The sequence below is a fragment of the Myodes glareolus genome, chromosome 15 (assembly GCF_982192425.1).
Source record: "Myodes glareolus chromosome 15, mMyoGla1.1, whole genome shotgun sequence".
Lineage (NCBI taxonomy): Eukaryota > Metazoa > Chordata > Mammalia > Rodentia > Cricetidae > Myodes > Myodes glareolus.
Genome location: NC_142040.1, coordinates 47,696,093 through 47,720,412, shown reverse-complemented (window position 1 = coordinate 47,720,412; position 24,320 = coordinate 47,696,093). Strand labels below are relative to the sequence as shown.

At 39.6% G+C, this 24,320-nt stretch overlaps 1 protein-coding gene across 1 annotated transcript in view; it reads right to left on the bottom strand.

Moving 5' to 3' along the window:
• The window catches only part of C6 (complement C6), a 77,427-nt gene extending 56,796 nt beyond the window's left edge, over positions 1–20,631 (bottom strand). The window contains exons 1-5 of the mRNA XM_048428532.3: positions 20,386–20,631; positions 11,872–12,034; positions 10,567–10,723; positions 9,360–9,504; positions 4,808–4,949 (exon numbers count right to left, since the gene is read on the bottom strand). Of these exons, the coding sequence (XP_048284489.3) occupies positions 4,808–4,949; positions 9,360–9,504; positions 10,567–10,723; positions 11,872–12,014 (587 nt within the window). The 5' untranslated portion in view covers positions 12,015–12,034; positions 20,386–20,631. The remainder of the gene's footprint in view (positions 1–4,807; positions 4,950–9,359; positions 9,505–10,566; positions 10,724–11,871; positions 12,035–20,385) is intronic.
• Between the last annotated feature and the right edge of the window lie 3,689 nt (positions 20,632–24,320).

The following is a 24,320-nucleotide window of genomic DNA, read 5'->3' as shown; positions in this document are numbered from 1 at the left end:
AAAAATTAGTCCATGGTATGCAAAGGATCAAAGTATCTGAATTTATAGTTCTTCAAAGAACAGATGGAAGCAACTAACAAACACAGGAAAAGATGTTCCATGTTGTGAACCATTCAGGAAATAAAAATCAAAACCATAGTGAGCTGTCATTTCACACCCACTAGGATAGTCAGCCTTAATGAAAGGGGACATTGAAAACAAATGTCTGGAGACAGGGAGGTGGCTCAGTGGGTAAAAGTGCTTGCTGAGCAAGTCAGATGATCTGGTGACCCGAGTTTGATCCCTGGAACTCATGGAAAATGTCATATGAGGTTGTGCGTATATGTCATCCCAGCGCTCTTAAAGTAAGACAGGAAGTAGAAACAGGAGGGTGAGCCTGGCGCTGGGCCAGATAGCTGCCTAGAGTCTGCAGCGCAGGGAGACACTGTCTCCAAACAAGGTAAAGCAAGAGAACCAACTCTAGAAAGGTTGTCTTCTGATGTCCACATGTGGCCTGTGGTTCATGGATGCTCGTATTCACACACACACACACACACACACACACACACACACATGCATGTGCATACATAGGCACACCCACTCACATGCACACACATACTAAATAAATAAATAAATAAATAAATAAATAAATAATTTTTTAGAGACCAGAAAGTACCACTAATGTCTTGAAATAAATGACTTCCATATTTAAAATAGGATTGCCTCAGTAACAGCCTTCCAACACTGAGCAGTAATTAAAGGTTTGCTCCTTAAAAAATGTGTAGGCAAACTGAAATGAGACTGATTTTTCAATCAAACATAACAATGAAAACATGAAACACTGCAGTCACTCTGAAAAATTAGTATAAAATGTTCTAAAATTTTATTCGGGTGATGACTATATAAATCTGTGAAATACTAAAAAATTATAGATTTGCAGTGTTTGAAAATAGAACCACGCTGTATAGTCCAGCCCGGCCACCTGCAACCCAGGATTTGTTTCTGGTTTTCTTTTTGTGTTGTTTTTCTCAACTTTTGGTATGTATGCTTCAAAGACTGAACTGTATATTAGATGTGAGATATGTCATATGTCCAAAATGTCATTTCGAGGAGGAATGGTTTCTATGGGTTCTCTAAGCTGCACAGCACACTCAAACAGCTCCAAGTACAAGTTGAGTTTTGCATTAATTCACATTTGAATTTCTATCAGTGGGTATCTGAATGGAGAATTATGGGAAAGATCTGGGAAGAGCTTCCTAAAGAACTCAACAAGACAAGCACAAGTGTCTGCGATGTCTGCGTTTGCATATTGTAAGTTAAGAGGGATGCCCGAGGAGTAAAGAATGTTTCTCATAGAGCTGGCGCTTGCTATGGATCTATATCTGTAGTCCACGAGAAGGTGCTGGAGAAAAGAAAACTAACTCCCTGGTCGCAAGGCATCTGTGAAGCTGTTTGTGGAGTTTAAAGGCAGGATTTTTATGAAGGTCACTCCATCAGAGCAGGCCTGAGGAATCTTTTGTAGCTTGCCATGGCTAGCTCCAACTGTCAGCTTGACATAAACCCAGAGTCACCCGGAAAGGGGAAGCCTTAAGGAAGAATTTCCCAGGTCAGGTTGGCTTGTGGCTTGGCTGTGAGGCATTTTCCTAATTGCTATTAGATAGAGGAGGGCACAGCCCATTGTGAGCGGCGCCATGCTTAGGAAGGCGAGCCTGGGCTGTCTAAGAAATGTCGCCAAGTGAACTGGCAGGTGCAAGGCGCAAACTACGCTCTTCTGTGGTTTCCACTTCCGTTCAAGGTTCTTGCCTTTAGCTCCTATCCTGGGTTCCCTCAGTGATGGACTCTAACGTATAAACTAGATTAAACCCTTTCTTCTCAAAGTTGCTTCTTGGTCAGAGCTAAACCACTATGGAGAAGGCTCTAGCTCCTGTATTTTCAGTCTCTGAGATGTTTGTATTGACCCCGCATTTTTGTGTTTTAAATACACACCAGCAATAAACGCTTTAGCTCTCTAAAGTGTTGCTTTGTTTCATCTTTTTTTTTTTTTTTTTCTGTGCTGAAGGAACTGGAATCTCACACGTGCTGGGCAAGTGGCCTTGTGCTAGTTAAAAACACATCAACTCAAAGATATGCATATGCATACATACACATGGCCAAATGTATTTATATGTACGCTTTGGCTGAGCCTGATAAGAAGGCAAGCCACATGCTCGTATTGTTTGATGTTTGCTTTAGGTATGGGGCTTAGTGATTGATGTTGGGAATATAAGTATTGTTAATTTTTTTTCTCAGAAAGATGTAAGTCTTAAAAACAGCCAGACACCTAGAAGATATTTTTTGTGGGCAGAAAAATATTGGAAGGGAAAGGGAGAGGAGGCTGAGATGCTGGGGCCAGTTGATTAGAAAAAAATTATAGTAAATCTCAAGACTCTCTCCCTGGAGAGAAAAAGAAAGGACAGGCTGTCCTCAAGTCTGCAGCCTATGCTCATTTCTAAGAATCCTTGGGACAACAGCCCTGGTTGTCAGGAAGCCAGAGTTTGCCTGCCAAAGTACACATAGCATGCGGTCCTCCTCATCTTAGCTCTGGAGACTAGACCCAAAGGCTAAGAGATCAGTTATAATGTTCCCTACATCCGTCAGAACATTGCAAACTCTTGAAAATCAGAACATTAGAAACATTGTGGATATCAGTGGGCATGTGGGGCTATGATTTTCTTGCAGGCAAAGGATAACAGGGAAGCCATTTCTGCACATTGATTAAAAAAAAACACAAGATGTTAAAGCACTGTCATGGGCGAGAGAAGCAATTAGAAAGTCTGGGGCGGAACTGCAGATCAATACAAGATACACATGGGGAAACTAAATGTGACCGTAAACAATTTGGCTATGACAGTTAAAGCAGAAATATGTGTGGAAACCGACATCCCATGCTTCAAACTAATGTCTTCTCTACTTTACCAGTGTCAGAGAGGCTGGCCCAGTGGCTGCTCATTTTTATTGTAAATCAAATGAGACTGCATTTCAGTTGCTTGTCCTTCAGACTTCAAAGTTCCATAGTAAGCGACTGTGACAACCAAAAGTGACGGTGAGAACATCAGTGAAGATGTTTTCGTTTCTAAGATTAAATTCAAAAACTCAAAAGTTCATTTCGCATTCATGCGAATGCGTGTGTGTGGTTGGGGCACATGAGCACCACAGGTACATGCTGTGGTACATATGTCGAAATCAGAGGTCAATATTTAAGAGTTCGCCTGGCCTTCCTCTTCTTTTGAGATAGGATATCAATTGTTTCTGATTCTTGACTGTGAACTCCAAAGTGTCTGACCTGTGAGCATCCAGCAGAGGCTCTTGCCCCTGTCTGCACCATAGTACCACAGGAGAGGAACTTGATTACAGGTACGCACTGCCATTCCAGCCTTCTTATGTGTGTTCTGGGGATCCCAACTCAGATGACCACACTGTGCAGCCATTGCTTTTACACACTGAGCCATCTCTCTTGCCGAAGAGTTAAACGTTTTAAAATTCCAGCAAGAATCACCAGAACCTGACAGCCAATTGACTTCCTTCTGACCCCAAATTAAAGGGTAGATTCTTCATCATGGGAATGGAGGACACAGGAGATTATCAATTTTTCTTACATTTCTAACTGGAGTTAGTTCCATTCTCCTTGACTTCTTTCATATTCTCTAAAGTATTTGAAAACATAGATATAACATAATAAATTTAGACCCCCCCCTTGCTAAATTGCCAGTGTCTTCCTGAAATAGAAACATCAGGATTTTGAGTCTCAGTCAACAAAGGATGCCTGGTCTTGTGTGTTTTGGGGTATTTTATCTAAGACGGTGCTGCTGTGGAGGCAGAGAAACAGATTTGGTTTTGAAATCTGACCTTGAATTCTGATTCTACCATTCATGGCTTGGCAGACTTAATTAAATTTTCTGAAGTTCAGTTTCTCATTACTAAGGTGAGAACAGATGATAACATAAGGTTGCCCTTTTGCCTGTTAGTTAATCACTGACTTACTCATAAATCGCATTTTCTATGGGATGGGATCTCTAGCCACATTGACAGACATTTTATTCTGTTTTTCCCCCCACATAGTTGTAATCTTTCTGTATTTTTTAATGACTGCTTAAACACTCTTCCTTCTTCCATCCCTCCCTTACTTCTTCTTGTTTTTGTCTTGAATACTTTATTATCAGAATTAAACAAAAAGACAAAACAATTAGGAAGTGAGGAGAAGGAGTAATATTTTTCTCTACCTTAAGACACAAGAAAAGGAAAGAAGGAAAAAGCCACCAGACATTAGGGAAGAGAGAGAGAGAGAGAGAGAGAGAGAGAGAGAGAGAGAGAGAGAGAGAGAGAATGCCAGGCGGGAGAGGGCCAGTCAGGAACTTTAACTCTGCCAAAGGCCAAGCTAGGGCTTGGCATGGATGAAGATTGAGTAACAGGGCACGGGGGAGCCCAGTGCTGTTCCTAAAACAATTCTCACATTTGAAAGTAATGAGGAACTCTCTCTCTCTCTCTCTCTCTCTCTCTCTCTCTCTCTCTCTCTCTTTCTCTCCCCCTCCCCCTTCTCTTTCTCTCTCTCTTATTTTGTCTTACTCTCTCACATCAAAAAGATGGATTTTCCTGATGGGATTTTGACTCATAATACAACCATAAGCAATGTTCTCTTTTTCCTGACCAATTTACTCAGTCACTCAAACGCCATTCAACAGTGTGATGTTTATTATCCATGAGTCTGGGTCGTATCTGTTGTTGCTATACTTCTCATTATCTCAGGAATACCTTTTCTTTCCCAAATGAAAACAAAAATGACGTTACATACCCAGTGCCCATCAGCTGCACGCTAGGAATGGGAAGGTATTTCTGTGGGCACACTGCCCTTTTTCTCCCACAGTGCCTCTCGTCGGAATTGTCTCCACAGTCGTTTTCTCCATTGCATTCTAACTTTCTGGGAATGCAGCGCCCTGGGCAAGAAAGTGCACCACAGCGTCATCACCCTGCTAGCAGCTAGGAAAGCATGCACTGAGGTGAAGCACAAATGCTTTACACGTCAAGAGAAAGTTGAGGGTGAAGTACAGGAATGCATCAAATGAAGCGATACACTGATGTCCCCTCTAGGGCCTGAGAGTCTAAGCGTCACCATAGGACAATTTAGTTGCTGTTGGGCTATTTTCAATAATAGAATTTTCTTCTCTGCCTTTTTCTGTTTGAAGAAGAGAATTTAAAATTACATTATAGTGAGCTTTCTGTAAAGATACTGGTTTGAAGAAAGTTGGTAGTTGGTTCAGAATTGTGTTTTGATCTCTACGGCAGAGTCTAGATTATTTTTGTTTAAGACCTCCCATAAGTATGTGCACACAATCTACTTGTGCAAACAATACATTTCCAAATCTCTCCAAAGTTTTTGTAGAGAGGGAGAAGCCAGACACTTAACAGCCATCTCACATACTTCTTACTGCAAATTACAAGGTTGACAAGTTTAGCCTGTGACCAGTGTCTCATGTACAAACATTTATAACTGATGTGACTAAATAAATGCTTGAGGGGGAAATTTGAGTATCTGTTGAATTAAAATTTTTATTGCTACAAAATACTCCTGAAAACACAAAGTTTCACATCTTTTGGTTAAAATTTTCCCTTTAGAAGGTAAAGTATATTCTAAAGAATTCTTTAGATTATTCAAGATCTTGTCTTATGTTCAGACAGCTATTATAATCATGGCCATGAGCATCATAATCATACAAAATTAAATGATGGGTGCGGATTCTGTCAATTTTACGATATAGCCTAGAGGAGCTTCCTTTTAGAAAACTATACCTCTAGGGGTTTGTTGTATATTTTTAATCTTGACTTAGGTTATTTAACTTGAAACAAAGAAAAGTGTCATTTTGACTCGTGGTATATATTTTTAAATTCTGTTCTTGGTTCTAACAGATTGGAGAAGAGTCCAGTTTTGGGTAGTGCTTCCTTTCTATTTTCCTAGATAGTGATACAGATGCTCTTGGAGCACATGGTTCTTATTTGCCAAGCTTTGATACTTCTAGACATTGGAAGGGACCTGCCAATAAGTATTGAGATGAAAGAGGAAAGGCACCTTTTGAGTGATGTTCAGTTGGCAAGCTGGGACACAGCTGAGGATGATTATAGACAATACTGACTCAATGGAATAAAAAGTAGAAAGAATGTGGCTTTATAAACCATTAATATAGCCCATACCAAAGTAGGGGTGGGGAAGGTGAAGAGCAGTTTGAATGTTGCATAATCTATTGAGGTCAGTGCATACATATGCTGTAATCCCCCTTTTCTATGACGAACAAGTTTTAATACTCCACCCTCCCAAGACGACAGGGAACACTAAACCCTGCAATTCATATCTTGCCTATTTTAAGCATCTATCATATGCTTTGTCCAAAACTCCAGTTTGAGCAAAGCTAGTGACAGTTTACTTTCCCCTCTTTACGAGTTAGTGACTGTCCTAGGCCCGAGTATCCTCCGCAGAGGATTTCCTTGATTCCCTAAAGTTGAGAACTCTCGCTTTGGCACTTCATGCTTCTCCTTGGCTCACATGAATCACCACTGCTACAACCTTGGTACTTTGTGGCCATTGATAAGGAAAATAAGGGTTTGCGAGCAGGTGTACTGCTACAGCTCACTGGCATGTTGATCTCATAACTGAGACGACGGGCAGGTGGTGTCTGTTATAGGCTGGGAAGGGCAGAGTTGGGTGGCACACAGTTCCCTCATTCTACTCTGACATGGAATTTAAACGTTAAAATTATTTATCTCTGGAATTTTTCATTTAACATATCAGACTATGGTTGACCATGAGCGGCTGTAATCACTAAGTGAAATTGTACGTAAGAGGACTGCTAGTTGGAGCCATATAGTCATTCAGAAGTTGTATACCTTTTTTTTCTCCTTGGACTTTATGTATTATATTGATTGTATATTATTTTTATAAACATATGAAAGGTTAACTAAATATATTATTCAGTACTTAAAATTAGAACCTTGAGAGATAGGTTGGCATAGTACATGGCAGCTAATGCCGTGGTAAGACTGCCATGTATTGTCATGCAAGGTATTAGATAATGAGTCTAATTGTTTGTTAAGTAAGGGACTAAGTGCCATCTCAAATCAGACGATGTCCATTCAACCTCTCTGTTCATATTAGGTGATTTTTGAAAGTACAGTAGTATATCCTTTTCAGCGGAGCATTTAACAACCAAAAAAGCCATTGCATCACCCATTCCGAAAGGATGCCAACCATATTGTTGCCAGGGATTTATCAACTGGTAGCTGGAATATACAGATATTGAATGCTCAGGGTAATGTGGCTCGGGCAGCACAGAGTTCAGGTTCCCATCAGCTTACCAACAATTACAGACATTGCAACAATTGGGATGTTTTAATTATTAATCTCATTACACTCTGTTTAATTAGTTTTTGTTGGAGGTGTGATGGCACACCAGTCCCATGAGGTCAGGAGACAATGTGCATGAATTGATTTTCTCTCTCCCTGCCATGTGATTCTCAGAGACTGAACTCTGGCCATCAGGCCACTGAAACGTCTAGCCCTTCCAATTTTTAAACAGTGACTGTGGACACAGTGCTGTTGATCTGCAAACCAGCGCCTGCTGTTGCTGACTTGTCTGAAATTAGCCATTGTGTGCTAGTAATCAGTATGTGAATCTAAGACGTTTGCAGGCTTGTGAACACTTGATTTGCATCAACCTCTTCTATAACTAATTTCATAGGTTTATCATCTGTTGAATAGAGTCTCTCTCAGTTGTTCACTATAGTAACTGCATTGAAAGCCTGAAATAGCTGCCTTTCAGTTTTAAACTTGGATTTTAGGATTTTGGATATGCTCTGCAAGTCTGGATTATTCTCAGCCATTCCATCAAGGTTTTTATTATCTCCCTGCCTGTGTTAACTTGTGATGTGACCTCGTCACTGGGGTACAAGATATACCTCCCTACCCAACACCTACCCTCATTTTCTGGGTTAGGAAAAGACTGTCATCAGCATTACCAACTATATTTAGAAAAAGCTGGCAAACATGAAGGTTGGAAGCTGTGTGTAAGGAAGAAGGGATTTTAGTTCTAAGGCCTTAAGTCAATTATCTATGACATTTAAAATTGGCTAGTTACTTTTCTGTATACCCAGAGTACACAGAAGCAATGTGAGGTTTATCCCTTTGAAATTCACTATTTTTCTAACTGAAAGTCAGAAATTTGTGTGGGAGTTCAATGAACTATGGTTTATAAGCTAAAATTGACCTGCAATCATTTTTGTAAATACAGTTTTACTGGAACACAATCAAGCTCATATATTGATATAAGAGGATTGATGATACTGGTCAATTGAGAGGTTTAACAACAAGATAAATCGCACATATCATATTGGCCATTTCGATGTCCACTAAAGCATTTATAAAAATTGGATCTGTACTCTCCAAAGTGGTGGGAGTTAATGAGCTAGTAATTAACAAATGAGTACCTATAAATAAAGTATTCAAGATTTGACAAAATTCTAATATAACTTAATACCAGTTCTTAGAAATCTCAGCATGCAGTAAACTTGAATATTGTTAATATTTAAACCAATATGATATCTCATTATTGTGGTGTGAGGACAACCTTTGGAACCAATCATCAAAATTTATCTTATTTAGGATTCATCTGACATAATAATATCCCAATAGTCTTTTCTTAACAAACCATTAAAAATTTGTCTTAAATATATCTTAATCTGTCACTTCTTATTTAACTAAGCTTATTTATGTATTTATTTATTTATTTATTTATTTATTTGGGGGTGTGTGCATGTGTGTGTGTGTGCGTGTGTGTGTGTGTGTGTGTGTGTGTGTGTGTGCCTGAAGATGGGCACCCATGTGCCGTACACACATGCAGAAGCCAGAGCAAATATCAGAAGTCAGTTCTCTCTATCTTTGCAGTTCTAGGAGTTGAACTCATGTTGCCAGTCTGGGTGACAAGCACCTTTATTCACTGAGCTGTCTTTATGGTCCCCAAATTGTCACTTCTTTTTAATTATTCTCATAGATATGTGTTTATTATTATCCATTTGTTAAATTATCTGCTTGTGTCTTTTCTTTTGCCTTCCTTTCTTCCTCGCTACCATTATGACAAAGCTTGAATGTGAACACTATTACTTGAGCAAATGAGTCAGGTCATTTGGTCAAGAGGATTATGTCTGGAAAGCTATAATTTCACACCTGAATGCCTCGGTAAGGTGTAGCATAACAACACCCCACTCCCCGTGCTTATAGTGGGGAGGAACTTTTCTTTCTTAACTTTAGCTGGCACTCAGTAGTTTCAGTGGAGCCTGAATATGCTAGTGGAGTATCTTACCACTGTCACAGAGGAATTTATTCTTGCAATCAATCTCTTCAATTTTGCAGAGCTTGGATGGTACACACGGTCGAAAGGTCACCAGGGGCTCTGTGCATGGTTGCCCTCCAAACTGACTTGGGCGCAGGATAGCTCTAACTTTAACCTAAAAGAGAAGGAGAGGAAGGGGGAATAATTCCAAAGCAAGGTCAAGGTTAAAGTGAAAATTCATCCAAGAATGGCTTTCCCCGTCATGGTTACATCCCCATGGTGACAGTTCCTGAATCGTACTTCATTCTAATCCTCCAGCTTCATTCTAATGTGTAAGTCACCGCTTGGCATGCCTCTGTTTCCCAACCGACAAAATGCGAAACTGGGCAAAAAGGGCTTCCAATGCTTTTCCTCACCCGGAAATCACAGGATTATAAATTACACCAACAACAAATGAAAACTTTACTGAGACTCTCCTCTGTGCATGCATGAAGTAGCTCTTTTATATCCCAGACAGGGTGAAGCGATCAATCGGAAAGGATTTTGAGATTCCTTTGCATAAGAAAGTCACTATGGAAACTGGCTTGACATAATATTCACACTTTGAAGCATTTTGGTGAGGAGTAGAGACTAGAAATATGACAGGATTAACCAATGCTGTCTTAAATTGCAGAAAAAACTTGAGTTCAAAATACAGTTCAATTATTAATTAGTGGTACATCCTTGTTGGAAATACTTAGCCCCTAAGGAACTGGAGCATATCCCCATGTAAATATATAGAAAGACATTAGGATGTGAAGTTTGTATGGTTTATGTCAGGGACACAGTACACACAGTTCTCGGAAATTGGTCTCTACAAATGAGTTTCAGTTTCTTTTCTCTCTCTGATGTGCAGTTGTTGGGAACAGAGGATTCTGACTGAAGTTGACAAGGGTCATATGATGTGGCTCTTCCAGGAAAGAGTATGAACAGGGCAAATATTGCAGCTGGGAAAATAGACAGGCTCTGGATCTTTCTCATGGGTAGACAAGAGATTAGGGGAAAAAGCACAGAGCCAAGGGTTTGATTTATCTCCTTTATTTCTGTTTACTTTTAGGCACTACACGAAAACTGAATTTCTTAGCATTTCTTTTTGCTTTCAGAAGTGTCAGGAGGCATAGAGAGTGGATAAGTATGATATGGTCACTGGAACTCATGTGTGATTCAGACCATCTGGGTATGCTTGTAGCTCACATACCTGTTTTTCAATACAAGGGTCACAATCTGACCATGGCCCGTAGTCTCCAAGGACGCAGTTGATGGGACATGTCTGCACATTGCACTCTCTGGTCTCCTGCTTGGTACAAAGCTGGTCACAATAGTTTTGCCGATAGTAATCATTCACTTCTATTTGTCTGTAAGAGTCAGAAGAGCGACCCTGAGTCTGTGTTTTCACAGCGCCTTCAAATCAACAACAAAATTGATTTGACAACAAATTAGAAAAATTAGCTACCAAGAGTAAAAGAAAAACCTTCCATAAAGAAATCAGGGAGGTTGGTTTATATATAAGATGGTGCCACTTAGCAGAGCACAGCACCGCGACGAGTATGGGAGTTCAAAGGAGAGAATTTTGGCCGGGATGGCAGATCATTAACCCACGTGAGAAACCCTTGCAAGTGTGCAGGTTATTCATGAATTATCCTGTGCTTGAAAGATGCCAATGTATATAAATACGATGATTGGGTTGGATCAGGATATTGGCATAAGGGAGAAAAATGCACAAAACTCATATAAAGTCCCGGAGTAGCAAAGTAAAGACATAAGAAGGAAGAGTGAAACTTCGAGGCTAAAGAGAGCTTGGGTATCCAGGGCATAGCTTGACTCTGCTTGAATGAAAGGGACGGACTCTCTTTGGCAGTCAGTTGAGAGCTACAGAAGAACTCTTGAACAGTGGGGTCTCTTCTCATACTTCATGGACTGTTTATTGGAAGTCAATGGGTAAATGGAATGAGATTCACAAAAAAATACTTTTCTAGAAGAATTCTCTAAAAGAGCTATAATAGTAAGAAAACGTGAAGCACGATTTTCTCCCTTAAGTCATGTGAGCACTACCGTTGTACAGAACATTAATAGAAACAAGCAAGGTGCACAGGCGAGTAATCTGAAGTGTGAAAGGACCGAAGTATTAAATACTAGCAGGTAAGCACAGTTTCCTTGCCATCATGATAATGCCAAGAATCAAGCAAATGGCTATTAGTGCTACTCAGTTGAGGTTTTGTTACACTCAAAATTGTCTATGACTAACTCACTGACTGTAAGCAAGCAGAGTTACGTACTAACTAAAAAGAAACTGAATCATGTTTTTTGAAATTCTTTAATTTTGCAAAAAGAACAAAAGCAGACTTCATTTTAACTTCTTGTAGGACAGAACTGAAATTCTGTCTCACGTCCCAAGTTCCCATTTGAGATATAACGGCCCTTCGTTGCATACTGTGATCTATTTGATATTACCCACTCCATCCTTGAGATATGTCAGAGCGCAAAGCACTAAGCCTTTACTCACCGCTGTCTCCTCTGGGTTCCAGAATTGCAAGATTTAGAACAGCTGGACCAGTGAGTCCATGGGTAGTGGTCACAAAAACAGGCTTCGCTCTTGTCAATCAGTATGATTAGTAAAATGAAGCTCAAGATGAGATGTTTGGCCATGCCCTGACAATTCCCTGGCCCTGAAATAGAATAGCATAGATATTCAGTGCCTTTAGGGGATAAAACTTTAGAAGCAGTGCTGAGTACAGATTCATATGGTTAAGAAATCACTTCTTTTTCTCTGTTTTCCATGGGGTGAGATAATACATAAATTCATATGTGAATACATATTAAGTGTGATTTTGAAATATTTTAGCATAAAGATGAACAGAGTTGTAACCTGTGGCGTACCGCGCCCGTCTGCGCTCTATGCAACACCATACAGTTTGTGAACCGGGCAAGGGGCTGGAGACTGAAACACACAAAGACATACAGACAGAGACACAGATCATCCTTGAAGCCAGAATGCCCCAAGAATGTTCCTTTTAGTGTGTTCAGGGGCAACTTATATAGGGATAGCCACGCCCCAGCCAAACACAGCAGAAACCATTCCCCTGCCATCAGGAACTCCTGAGGGTCACATGCTCAGAGCAGCTGTAGGCACTCAGATGAGGGCAAAACAAGTTGTTTACAAGAAACTCAGGATCTGGGGGTTCACAGCTCCCAACAGTAACCTCCATTGTAGTCCATTAACTAGTGATAATGCATAAGACAAATTATGAAATATATATTTACAAGACATTTAATTCATTAAAACATTAATTTTTTTGTGTAAAGGGATTCATTTGCTGTCGAACTATACATAAATATTTTTAATTGATTTTATTGAGATATATATTTTTCTCTGTTCCCCTCCCTTCCTCGCCCCTCCCCTTCAACCCTCTCCCAAGGTCCCCATGCTCCCAATTTCTTCAGGAGATTTTGTTTCTACTACCCATGTAGACTAGATCCATGTATGTCTCTCTTAGGGTCCTCATTGTTGTCTAGGTCCTCTGCAATTGTGATTTGTAGGCTGGTTTTCTTTGCTTCATGTTTTAAAACGACTTATGAATGAGTACATATGATAATTGTCTTTCTGTGTCTGGGTTACCTCACTCAATATGATGTTTTCTAGCTCCATCTATTTGCCTGAAAATTTCAAGATGTCATTTGTTTTTCTGCTGTGTAGTACTCCTTTGTGTAAATGTACCACATTTTCTTTATCCATTCTTTGGTCAAGGGGCATTTAGGTTGTTTCCAGGTTCTGGATATGACAAACAATGCTGCTATGAACATAGTTGAGCACATGTCCTTGTGGTACAATTGAGCATTCTTTGAATATATACCCAAAAGTGGTATTACTGGGTTTTGAGGAAGGTTGTTTCCTACTTTTCTGAGAAAACGCCATACAGATATTCAAAGGTGCTGTACCAGCTTGCACTCCCACCAACAATGCAGGAGTGTTCCCTTTACCCCACATCCTCTCCAGCATTAGTTATTATCATGTTTTTGATCTTGGCCATTCTTACAGGTGTAAGATGGAATCTCAGAGTTGTTTTGATTTGCCTTTCTCTGACAACTAAGGATGTTGAGCATTTCCTTAAGTGTCTTTCAGCCATTTTAGATTCCTCTGAAGAGAGTTCTCTGTTTAGGTCTCTACTCCATTTTTTTATTGTATTATTTGTTCTTTTGATGACCAATTTCTTAAGTTCTTTGTATATTTTGGAGATCAGACCTCTGTTTGATGTGGGGTTGGTAAAGATCTTTCCCCATTCTGTAGGCTGTCGTTTTGTCTTCTTGACCATGTCCTTTGCTTTACAGAAGCTTTTCAGTTTCAAGAGGTCCCATTTATTGTTTCCCTCAGTGTCTCTGCTACTGGGGTTATATTTAGAAAGTGGTCTCCTGTTCCAGTGCATTCAAGTGTACTTCCCACTTTCTCTTCTACCAAAAGGTTCAGTATGGCTGGCTTTATGTTGAGGTCTTGTGATCCATTTGATTTGAGTTTTGTGCATGGTGATAGATATGGATCTATTTTCATTCTTCTATATGTTGATATCCAGTTATGCCAACACCATTTGTTAAATATGCTTTCTTTTTTTCATTTTATATTTTTTGTTTCTTTATCAAAAATCAGGTGTTCATAGGTGTGTGGATTAATATCTGGGTCTTTGATTTGGTTCCATTGGTCCTCTTGTCTGTTTTTATGCCAAAACCAGACTGTTCTCAGTACTGAAGCTCTGCAGTAGAGTTTGAAGTCAGGGATTGTAATGCCTCCAGAAGTTCTTTTATTGTACAGGATTTTTTTTGGCTATCCTTTTTTTTTTTTCTTTTCCATACGAAATTAAGTATTGTTCTTTTGAGGACCAAGAGTATGCAAGATCTTTCCACTTTCTGGTGTCTTCAAGTTCTTCCTTCAAAGATTTAAAGTGCTTGTCATACAAGTCTTTCTCTCATTTGGTTAGAGTTACCCCAAGATATAAAATATTGAAATTTGTATAATGTATTTCTCAGAATAACCACTTTTTTTTTTTGCTGTGGTACCCTAGGTAGATTCATTGTTTCATACTTTCTGGGGACTGAGGGAAAAGTGTAGGCTCCTACTCAGGAAACTTTAAAGGGAGTTCATTGCCTCACTCCTGTACAGATGGTTCATTGAAAATTAGAGGTCGAATGAATCCTAGAGACCTCCAGATCAGTAAATTGAATAATTTTATCTATAAATAAATAGTTATGAATGAGTGAAGAAGGGAGACAGGAATGGGAGGGTCAAAAAGACATGGGAATGAAAGGGGGTGAAAGAGGGATTATGGGAAGGAAATGCTAAGGGCCATTTGAGGGGTTGTATGGAAAACTACTGCAGTCAAGCCTCCTAAAATATATTCATATATGAAGGTGATCTAAATGATATCACCAAATAGTGTGGGAGATAGAGACCCAACTGGACATTTCTTGTCACCAAATGAAGCTTTCAGTACCTGCAATGGGTTACATAAAATTGAGTCCTTAGCCAAAGGGGTTGCATAGGAATCTCCAAACAATGCAGGCCCTTTGCCAAGGCTATTCATGGCTCTCTCCAAACTTATCATAAAGTCCTATTGCTGAAGACAACACCTACCCACTCAATGAACACGGAGAAGTTGAGCTGGTGCCTACCTAGAGCCTTCACCTCTATGAACTAGTGTTCATGGTACTAGAGGGAATTCTGTAGGCTACAAAAGGGGAAACATCAACACCAGCCCAGCTACAAACCCTTTGATCTACAAGACTGTCCAGCCTGCAAGACACACTGGTAAAACATACAACCAATATCTGATTTGAGTTAAGGCCACTCTGTGAGGTGGAACGCACACTGAGAGGTCAAGAACCTTCAACTAGATAAGACAGAGATCTAAGTATAAAACCAAATACTACCATTCTGCTAAAGGAATGCAACAATAAACAGAGCCCTAAAAAAATTCTGCTATACCTATAGATCTGTGTCTTGCTCAGCCATCCTCAGAAAAGCTTCCTCCTGTGCAGATGGGAGCAAATATAGAGACCCAAGCCAGACGATATTCAGAGAAAGACAAACCTTGGAACACTAAACCCCAAATGGGGTACCACCATCAAATCCTTCTCTTTAGGGTTCAGAATACTCTGCAGAAGAGCGGGGGAAGAGTTTAAGAGCCACAGCGACTCGAGGACACCACGAAAACAAGGTCCTCTCAGTCAATGCCATATGAATTAGAAGACTGCGGCAGCATGCACAGGGCCTGTCTGGTCTGCCCTAGATGGGGTCCTAGAGCTGAAAGGAGATGAGGACACACGCTTCCGTCCCTAACCCAAAAGCTAATTCAAACTGATGAACAAAACTTTGATTTTCTCCAAGGAAGGCTTACCGGGGGAATAAACAAGCCCCTAAGAGTCCATCTCATGCCCAGCAGGAGATGGCCAACACAAAATGAACTCAGCATCATCTTTAGGGTTTATTTGTCTTACAATGTTAAAGTTAAAGCATTTTTTTTCCTTTCTAACTTATAGGTCCTCTGCATATATATTGTGGCTTCTGATTTTGGGTTTTATGGGATTTCTGATTGTGTGAATGTGTGTGTGTGTGTGTGTGTGTATAGCTTTTTTTTGGCTCGTTTTCTTTTTTGCTGTTTTTGTCATCTTGTGACTTGTTTGTTTTTTATCTATCCTATCCTATCCTATCCTATCCTATCCTATCCTATCCTATCCTATCCTATCCTATCCTATCCTATTATAGCCTATTCTATAGATGACTGTTTTCTGAGGAGAGTTGGAAAGGGTGTGGATCTGAATAGGAGGAGAGGTGGGGAGAATTGGGATGAGTAGAGGAAGAAGAAACAATAATCAGAATATAGTGTATGAAAACAATCTTTTTTAAATGAAAAAAAATAGAAACAAAGAGGAAGACGCTTTCAGGTCAACTTCTCTGCATCATTGACCATGAAGTTCAAGGCTGCACAGTTGAGTTAGCATGACAAGAACTCAATCATGACCCTTGGTTTTTGGATGAGGTGCATCCTTTTGCTGACTTTCTAGCAACCCTGATTATCAGATTCCCGGAGCATTGAGATTTCCGGAGTGATACTACCCTAAGAACAAGCAGATTTTGCAAGTCTAATTTTAGAATAAAAGCCATGACATGCATGTTCTACTGGTGTGCTGTGGCACCTTGAGAATCTGGGAGTTGTTTACAAAATCATCACTATTCTCTAGCATTCACAATTTGCTATTAACAGCTCTAGTAATACATACAACATGCATACAGTGCTCCTGCAGTTAACACAGCCACTTTATTTAAAACAAAAAGGAACATTCCTTTGTGTCTCAATTGTGTCTCTGTAAAATACGAATAATAATTTAACTCTTGTTGGATGTCAGGACAAAGCTTATGTAAAATGCTTAGAACATGTTTAGCACAGAATTGTCACGTAGCAAATATTAAATTATCAAATTGACAGCTCGAAGACTACTGCAGACTTAGCAACTATTAGTCACGCATAGCTTCCAAAATTAGGGCCTCTCCAAATCACAGCACGTGAAGACCGAAAATGTATTCTGATATTAAATAAAGCTATATGTGTGTCACTTTATTTTTCTTTTATATAATCTGTCCTAACATGTATATTATTTCTAAGTAAATTTAAAATAAGTTTTAAGGCATTTGTTTCATAAACAAATTTATCCTACTTTGATGGAATATAAAAGGTCCTACCAGGGAAATTTGTAGTTCTAAGTGCCTACATTAAAACAAAAAAATTAGAACAATCTCAAATAAGCAATCTCACAATGCAATTAAAGACATTGGAAAAACAAGAACAAACCAAACTTAAAATTAATTCTTGAAAGAATATTTTAGATTGACAAACTCCTAACCAAATTAAACAAACAAGAGAGAATATGCAAGTTAATAGAATCAGAGATGAGAAGAGAGACATTTCAATAAATACTAAAGAAATCAAGAAAATCATGATGGCGTAACTTAAAAATGTATATTCCATGAGACTGGGAAATCTTGAAGAAATGGATAAAGTTTAGATGCATATGACTTAGTTAAATCTAGATGAAATAAATACTTTAAGTAGCATTATAGTAATTAATGATATTGAAGCGGAAATTCTAAAAATCCCACTCCAAAAAGTCTAGGCCCATGGATCCTGGGCAGAATTCTACCAGACCCTCAAAGAAGATCACCCCCCCTCCATGCCTCTGTGTTCAGGAGAGAGAAAATTCTGCCCTGTATCTGCTTCCATATATGGATGCATGCTTACACACTAAACATGTACATCAGAAGAAATCCTATGACACTCCTTAGCTATCGCAAGAAATTAAACACTTTAAAGATCTTCCTGATTAATAGGGAGAGATTTATATTGCTTATTTTTGTTTGATTTTCTGATACTGTAAATTGAACCTAGGGCTTCATATGTGTTAAGCAAATGTTCTAGCACTGTTTCGTGTCTCCAGAACACCTTCTATTCGTTATCTAGAGACAAGGTCCCACTAAGCCACTCCTTGTAGCCTCGAACCCTCTTAACCCTGCACCTCAGACTGAACTTGAACTTAGGATCATCTTGCCTCGGACTTCTGGTGGGTAATACTTATTACAAGCCTGGACCACCGTGCTAGCTATTTCTTTTTGTTGTTGCTGTTGACTGCACAGTTTTATACCATATGGATACACCAATTGCACTGAACCGTTATAATCACTGTAGAGATTCAGTACAAGCAGTTGCACTAACTTTGTAATTAGGTGTTAGCATATTTCAGATGTATATACATGGCGATAACAAGTATGTTCTTTGCAGCAGAACCGTTCTGTCAAGCCATTTTTAAACATACAAGTTTTAATTTTGCCCAATTATTCTACTGAATTATAGCTCTTTTAACTGTCTCAGAGGGTTAGTTTCTGATTATACTTTAATGTAATGAATTATAGTTCTTTTAACTGCCTCAGAGGGTTAGTGACTGATTATATTTTAATGTAATGAGCTTATATTTCTTAGTTGTGATAAAAGGATATGTCAAGAATAATACTATGGGACTACTTATTTAATAAATCTTATTTCGAGCCAATAGATAAGGCTGAATTGTTTCTCCAGAAAGGGGGACTTCCTGTTAAGAAGTTGCTCAACCCTTTTATCTTCTCTGCCAGATCAGAGGAAAGGGTTGGAGTCAGCAACCAGATCCACGGCCATATGTTGGCTATGTCCTTGATTGAAAATGGTATCTACCTGCTTTTGCATATCTGATGCTGCTGGGCAGTGGACATGATACAAATAAGTAGCAGCCATTGTTGCTGACTGCAGAGGGTAGGCGGATGCTGAAGATCCTACCAATGCTTTTGTCTCCTATAGTCCAATTCCTAAGCGGCTGTAGCCCTAGCCTATTTGAATTATAAAAATGGGTCTTCTTTACAGACTCCTCTACTTGCCTACTCATATTTCCTGCTCCCTCCCCACCCCCTGCCTCGCATCATAGTAGCACAGGAATGAAAGGCAACAGACAGTATCTGGGTGAGTACCAGAGTCAATGCTGCAATGCCACTCTTGGCAGAGACATACATACACCTTTCAGAATTTCCCTTTATAGTAAAAAGAAAACAAATTCTTAAGTCTTCTGTATACTTAGCACACAAATGATTGAGATAAGTGGAACTGCATGACATTATCAGACCTGTTCTTAGCAGATGTTATCTGCCTTGATTTATAGAAGCTTGAAATCATGGCTGCAGGTTCATCCCAACTATTATTAAAACTCCCAGGACATAGAGAATATTCCGACTTGTTATTTAGTTCTATTTTTTTCTGGGGAGAAATTTGGGCAGCAATGAAAAAAAGATGGTGATACCAAAACTAATTTGATGAGCTGGTAGTCACATAGCTGGCTGGCAGCATCTCCTTTGATAACATTTTTGTTTTGATGAAAAATCATTGGGTTTGGGGTGTCAGTCAGTGACATGGCATTTGCCTTTTTGCCTGGCATGCATGTGCAAGACGCAGGGTGTACCCATCAAGCACTAAAAAAGATGATCTAGAAATAAAAGTGGTTTTGTGTTAAAAGGACAATTCTCACTCAAAAAAGAGAGCTGTTTCTTTAATTTATTGTTATCATAGCTGAAAATATATAGTTCCATGTTTTTCATTCTCAATTTCTTTAAATACTTTAAGGGTAACTAAAGTCAATGCAAATATTTGACTTACTTGGACATGTATTTTTATGGGAATATCAAATTAACAAATGCTCAGTAGGAATAGGAAGGAGGGAGGGAAAGAGAGAGAGAGAGAGAGAGAGAGAGAGAGAGAGAGAGAGAGAGAGAAGTTGGAAAATTTCTACTCCAGGGTCAGGGTAGAAGAGCAGTTGCTCTGCGGTTTTCTGGTAATTGCTATCACCTCTTGACCCCTCCAAAAGTCAACAATCTGACTGAAGATAGCATTGTGAGCATTAGAGAACCCTGGTTAAGAAGGGAGTCCGTCATACCGTCACCTTTGGGCACACTTTACTCACATTAACAACATATCTGGAGGGCAGTTCAGTGACTCTGACCTTGCAGCTCTCAACAGATGCTATAGTTTAACCTCAGCTGTGCTTGCTTCCCTTTTCATTTGTGTGCAGACTTCTTGAACCTCTTATTTCTTGCTTTTTTTTTTTTTTCTGTGTGTGCCCCAGGGGCTCAAAAAGAGACACTCACACTGCTCATTGCGGGCTGGGAGTCCAGACACAAAGCTGACCTTGGCTAAGGAGTGTGTCTGCTCTTCTGTTAACTGTGGTTTAACTCGTAAAGTGACTTAATTTCAAATGCCCCCTAAAAGGACATTTCTTCAAAATACCTGAACATTTGATTCTTTTGAGATTTAAGCAAAGTAGTAGCATCTTAGTTCCAAAGAAAGACAAAGAAATGTTGGTAGTCTGAGGGCTGTACTTTCAGAATTGGTGTGGGGAGTTTCTAGGAAACCCTATCTACAAGCAAGTATTCAAATTTAAATGAAGTGATTAGATGACTTACCTTTAAATGGATTTGTCCTGTTCAGGAGCCTAAGCTGTCAATGGCTGCAGGCACAAAGGGAGCACACGAGGAGAAGGAGCTTGTGTGATGGCCCAGAAAGGGCATTCTTTGTACTGCTGGGTGGCACCAGAAATTGCGGTCCTAGAGCCCGAACAGTGACTTAGACTGTTGTCAAAATAAACATTGTGTTGAAACTCTGACTTTGGAAGTAATTACTCCGAAAGGCAGAAACCCTGAAACCCTAAGCATAGCAGATTATACAAGGTCCTGCATTTTTCAGTGATTTCCTCATTCAGGGTTGCTGCAATCGCTCTCTGTGGAGAAACTTTTCTTTGGAAAATCGGTGTGGTCCTACTCGTCCTGCAGAGTGAGGGATTACTCTAGGGATGGGAATCAAATACTTGCCTGAAGTTGTGCTTTGATCTGCTTCTGGCTGTGCCAAGGATATATGTGCTCTGTAAGTCATTTTGGCTATTTGCTACTGAAAAACAAAAGTACCAGGAAGCTTACATGCTGAGCTGTTTCAACGTGTTAAAAGTGTTGACCGGGTCCAAAGAATCCAAATCAGATAACATGCCCTGTATTTTTATAATGTGAAAGTTATTGGCAACTGATTAGTAAGACAGCATGTAATTTTAAAGGAAGAAAATGGTAGCAAAGAAAATTAAGAGTTAAGATGAAACAATCACCCCCTCCCTGACACACACACACCAAGGGAACATGCATTCAGTTACAAACCATTATTTCTCTGCTAACGGCAACAGATTCAGAGCCAAAGGACACTTTCTGCCTAGTAAACCCCAAGTGTAAGGCAACCAACGGCGGAAACTCTGAACCTATCTACTAGGCTTTCCGTCTGTTGTGTATCCACGCACCCACAGACCACTATCACAGACAACTACTGTAAATTCTTACTAGAGAAAATGGTAATCACGCTCTCCTTAATCCTAGCAAGTGTAATTTGCTGGTCACCATGGGGGTAGATAAAGGGGAGTGACAAACTGAGCCACTGTGCTTGGGAAACCATAGAACAAAACTCCCACGTGGAGGAAATGGAAGCGCTGCAGCTGTCATACACTTTCCCTTTATGGTGTTACTTAAAAATGTCCAGAAATCGACTTGAAATTAATTTGACTTAATGTCACCACCTACGGCTTGTACACCTTGCTCTAGGTTAGCGATATGACTAGCCTGCATGCCATTCTTTCAATGGTTGCTGCTCACTTTAAATTGCCAACCAAAACACCCTCTTCTTAACCCACTGTGTTTCTGAGATGTGACACAAAGTCTGCATTTCTTTGAACACTCTAGAAGGTCCCTTTACCCCTCCTGTGATTCTTTGCCTTAAGGCCTGTGATTTTATCTTCACCCTACTTCCCTCCCTCCTTCCTCCTGTCTTTTTTCTTTTCTGAAGGTTTCACCTATTTCTTAGACTTACAAATCACCCCATTCTCTGTTGCTCCCTAATTTCTCAGTTTCAGGATTCTAGTGCCCTTTAATACTATCAAAAGAAGACAATGGATTGCAACCATTGCTTCCCCTCTACCCCACCTCCCCTCTCACATGCTGGCTTTAATGGTTCTTCTTTTAGAGTCTATGCACTGTCTTTTCTAATTTGCCTCCACATCTATGGCTGCATGCATCTGCACTTCCAGTTCCTGTGGACTCACACTTTTGGGTTCACATAATAGCTTAACTACTCTCTATGACTTAAGACTCTTCCTTTCATTTCTAAAGTCCGCCAAACTGCTCATTTTATAGCTCATCTCTAAGCAGCGCATTCCTATGCAAAATCTGAGTACACATCTTTTAAGGAAGCTATACAGGAATAAGAGACTCATCAGTGATGGACCTTGGGCATTTTAGTCCTACATCACCTCTTTATTTTCTCTCCTTTCCTTTGCATACTCTTCTACCCAACCAAGTTTGGCAACTTGTATGTTATCAATGCTATGGTTTTTCTTGAAATTGTGTTTCTTTTCTCCCTTGAATGTTTTTCTTTTCAAATTTCATAATTTAAAATATTAATGGCTTTGTATCTATTGTGTTTAAACATTTTAATTAATTATTTAAGAATTTCACATAACATATTTTGAAAAATTTTACCTCCTCCCCAATTCCTCCCATAACCTCTCTCCCATCTTTCCACATGTAACTTTGAATTTTTTTTTAGTTTTTCTTCTGTCTGTCTGTCTATCTATCTATCTATCTATCTCCTAGGAGATGAAAGAGTACTGAAAGCCCGTTATGTAAATTATTTTACAAACTTAAGGGGACAGATGTGTTTGAATATGCTGATTTACCAGTTGTGAGAGGTAATGGACTTAGTGACTCTGTACATAAAATTTTTGACAATTTGTGGAAAAATAAAAGAAATGCTGATGGTGGTTTGTTCTTTCTAGTACCTATGGATACAATGACAAAGGAAAAGAATGTGTAAAGTTAACCAACTTCTAGCATCTCAGAATATGGTGAAGGACAGCAATAAACTCAGTGATAAAATTGACCAGCTTCACATTTACACAATGGAGTACTACACAGCAGAAAAAATAACAATATCTTGAATTTTGCGGGAAAATGAATAGAGCTAGAAAACATAATTTTGAGTGAGGTAACCCAGACACAGAAAGACAGTTATCACATGTGCTCACTCATAAGTGGTTTTTAAACATAAAGCAAAGAAAACCAGCCCACAAATAATAATCCCAGAGAACCTAGACAACAATGAGGACCCTAAGAGAGACATACATAGATCTAATCTACATGGGAAGTAGAAAAAGATAAGATCTCCTGAGTAAATTGGGAGCATGGGGACCTTGGGAAAGGGTTGAAGTGGAGGGGAGCAGAAAAAAATGTAGAGCTCAATAAAAATAATAATAAAATATTGATCAACTTCAGATTTGCATAAATACTCTAATGGTTTCTAAGTGTCCTCTGGAAGAGAATCTTCTCTCTAGAAGCCATGGAACTCAAGTTGAAGAAAATCAAACTGAAACCCTCATCATAAGACTGTCTGAATTACAAAGAAAATCTAAGTCCCAGCCTTGGAAGGTTTTGGCAGTTAAAATAAGGGTGTTGTTGGTAACTAGGGGTGGAGATGTGTGGGAGTACCCTATTTATAAATAGCTGAGAACTTTGAACTCTCAGATTCTCCAGGGTTCATCTCACCGGAGGAAATAGTCTCTCCATTCTCAGTGGAAGATGAACTCCCAGTCCTTGAAATATTATCTCTTCTGCTTGTGAATGAGAAAATAAATACTCGATTCTTAGCTAACCCAGAAGTGATTTTTTTTCCTAAAGGCAATGCTGGAAAAGATAATACTGAATTCCCCCAGGGCCCCCTAATATTTGCTTCTAGACCTATAATCAGACTAAAGGCAAAGCAGGCTCTTTGAGGCTCCGGAGGTAGGAAGTGTAGTCCACGAGGAAGGGTGCCAGACAACTAAAAAGCTTAATGAGTTTGCTAATCCATTCAAGGAGAAGTCTGGGGAATAGGTGTGGGAATGGATTTTAAGGGTGTGAGATAATGGTGGACAGAACATAAAACTGGATCGATCAGGCTGCATTAATAGATAAGGGTTCACGGAGTGGCCGTTCTAGATTTCTTATGGAAGTTAGCACTGTTTAAAACTGTGTCAAAAGTTTGTTTGGATGGTTGGATGAACTGATTGTCAAAAGCAGTTGGAGATGCCAGATATCCCTTGGCTTAGTGCTGATGAAGGGATTTTAAGGTTCAGGGAAATTACAAGGCTAGAATGGGTACGCTGTGTAAAACGTAATCCTCCACAATGGGAAAGCCCAGAAAACACGCCCTTCTCTTACTCTAGGAGACCCAAACTAGGGAAAGGGGCGCCAACGCATTTGAAGAGCTTTGTTACTGCCCTCTTTCTCGTGCCATACCTTCGGGTTGGAGACCCTGCTGCTCAGCTGGACGA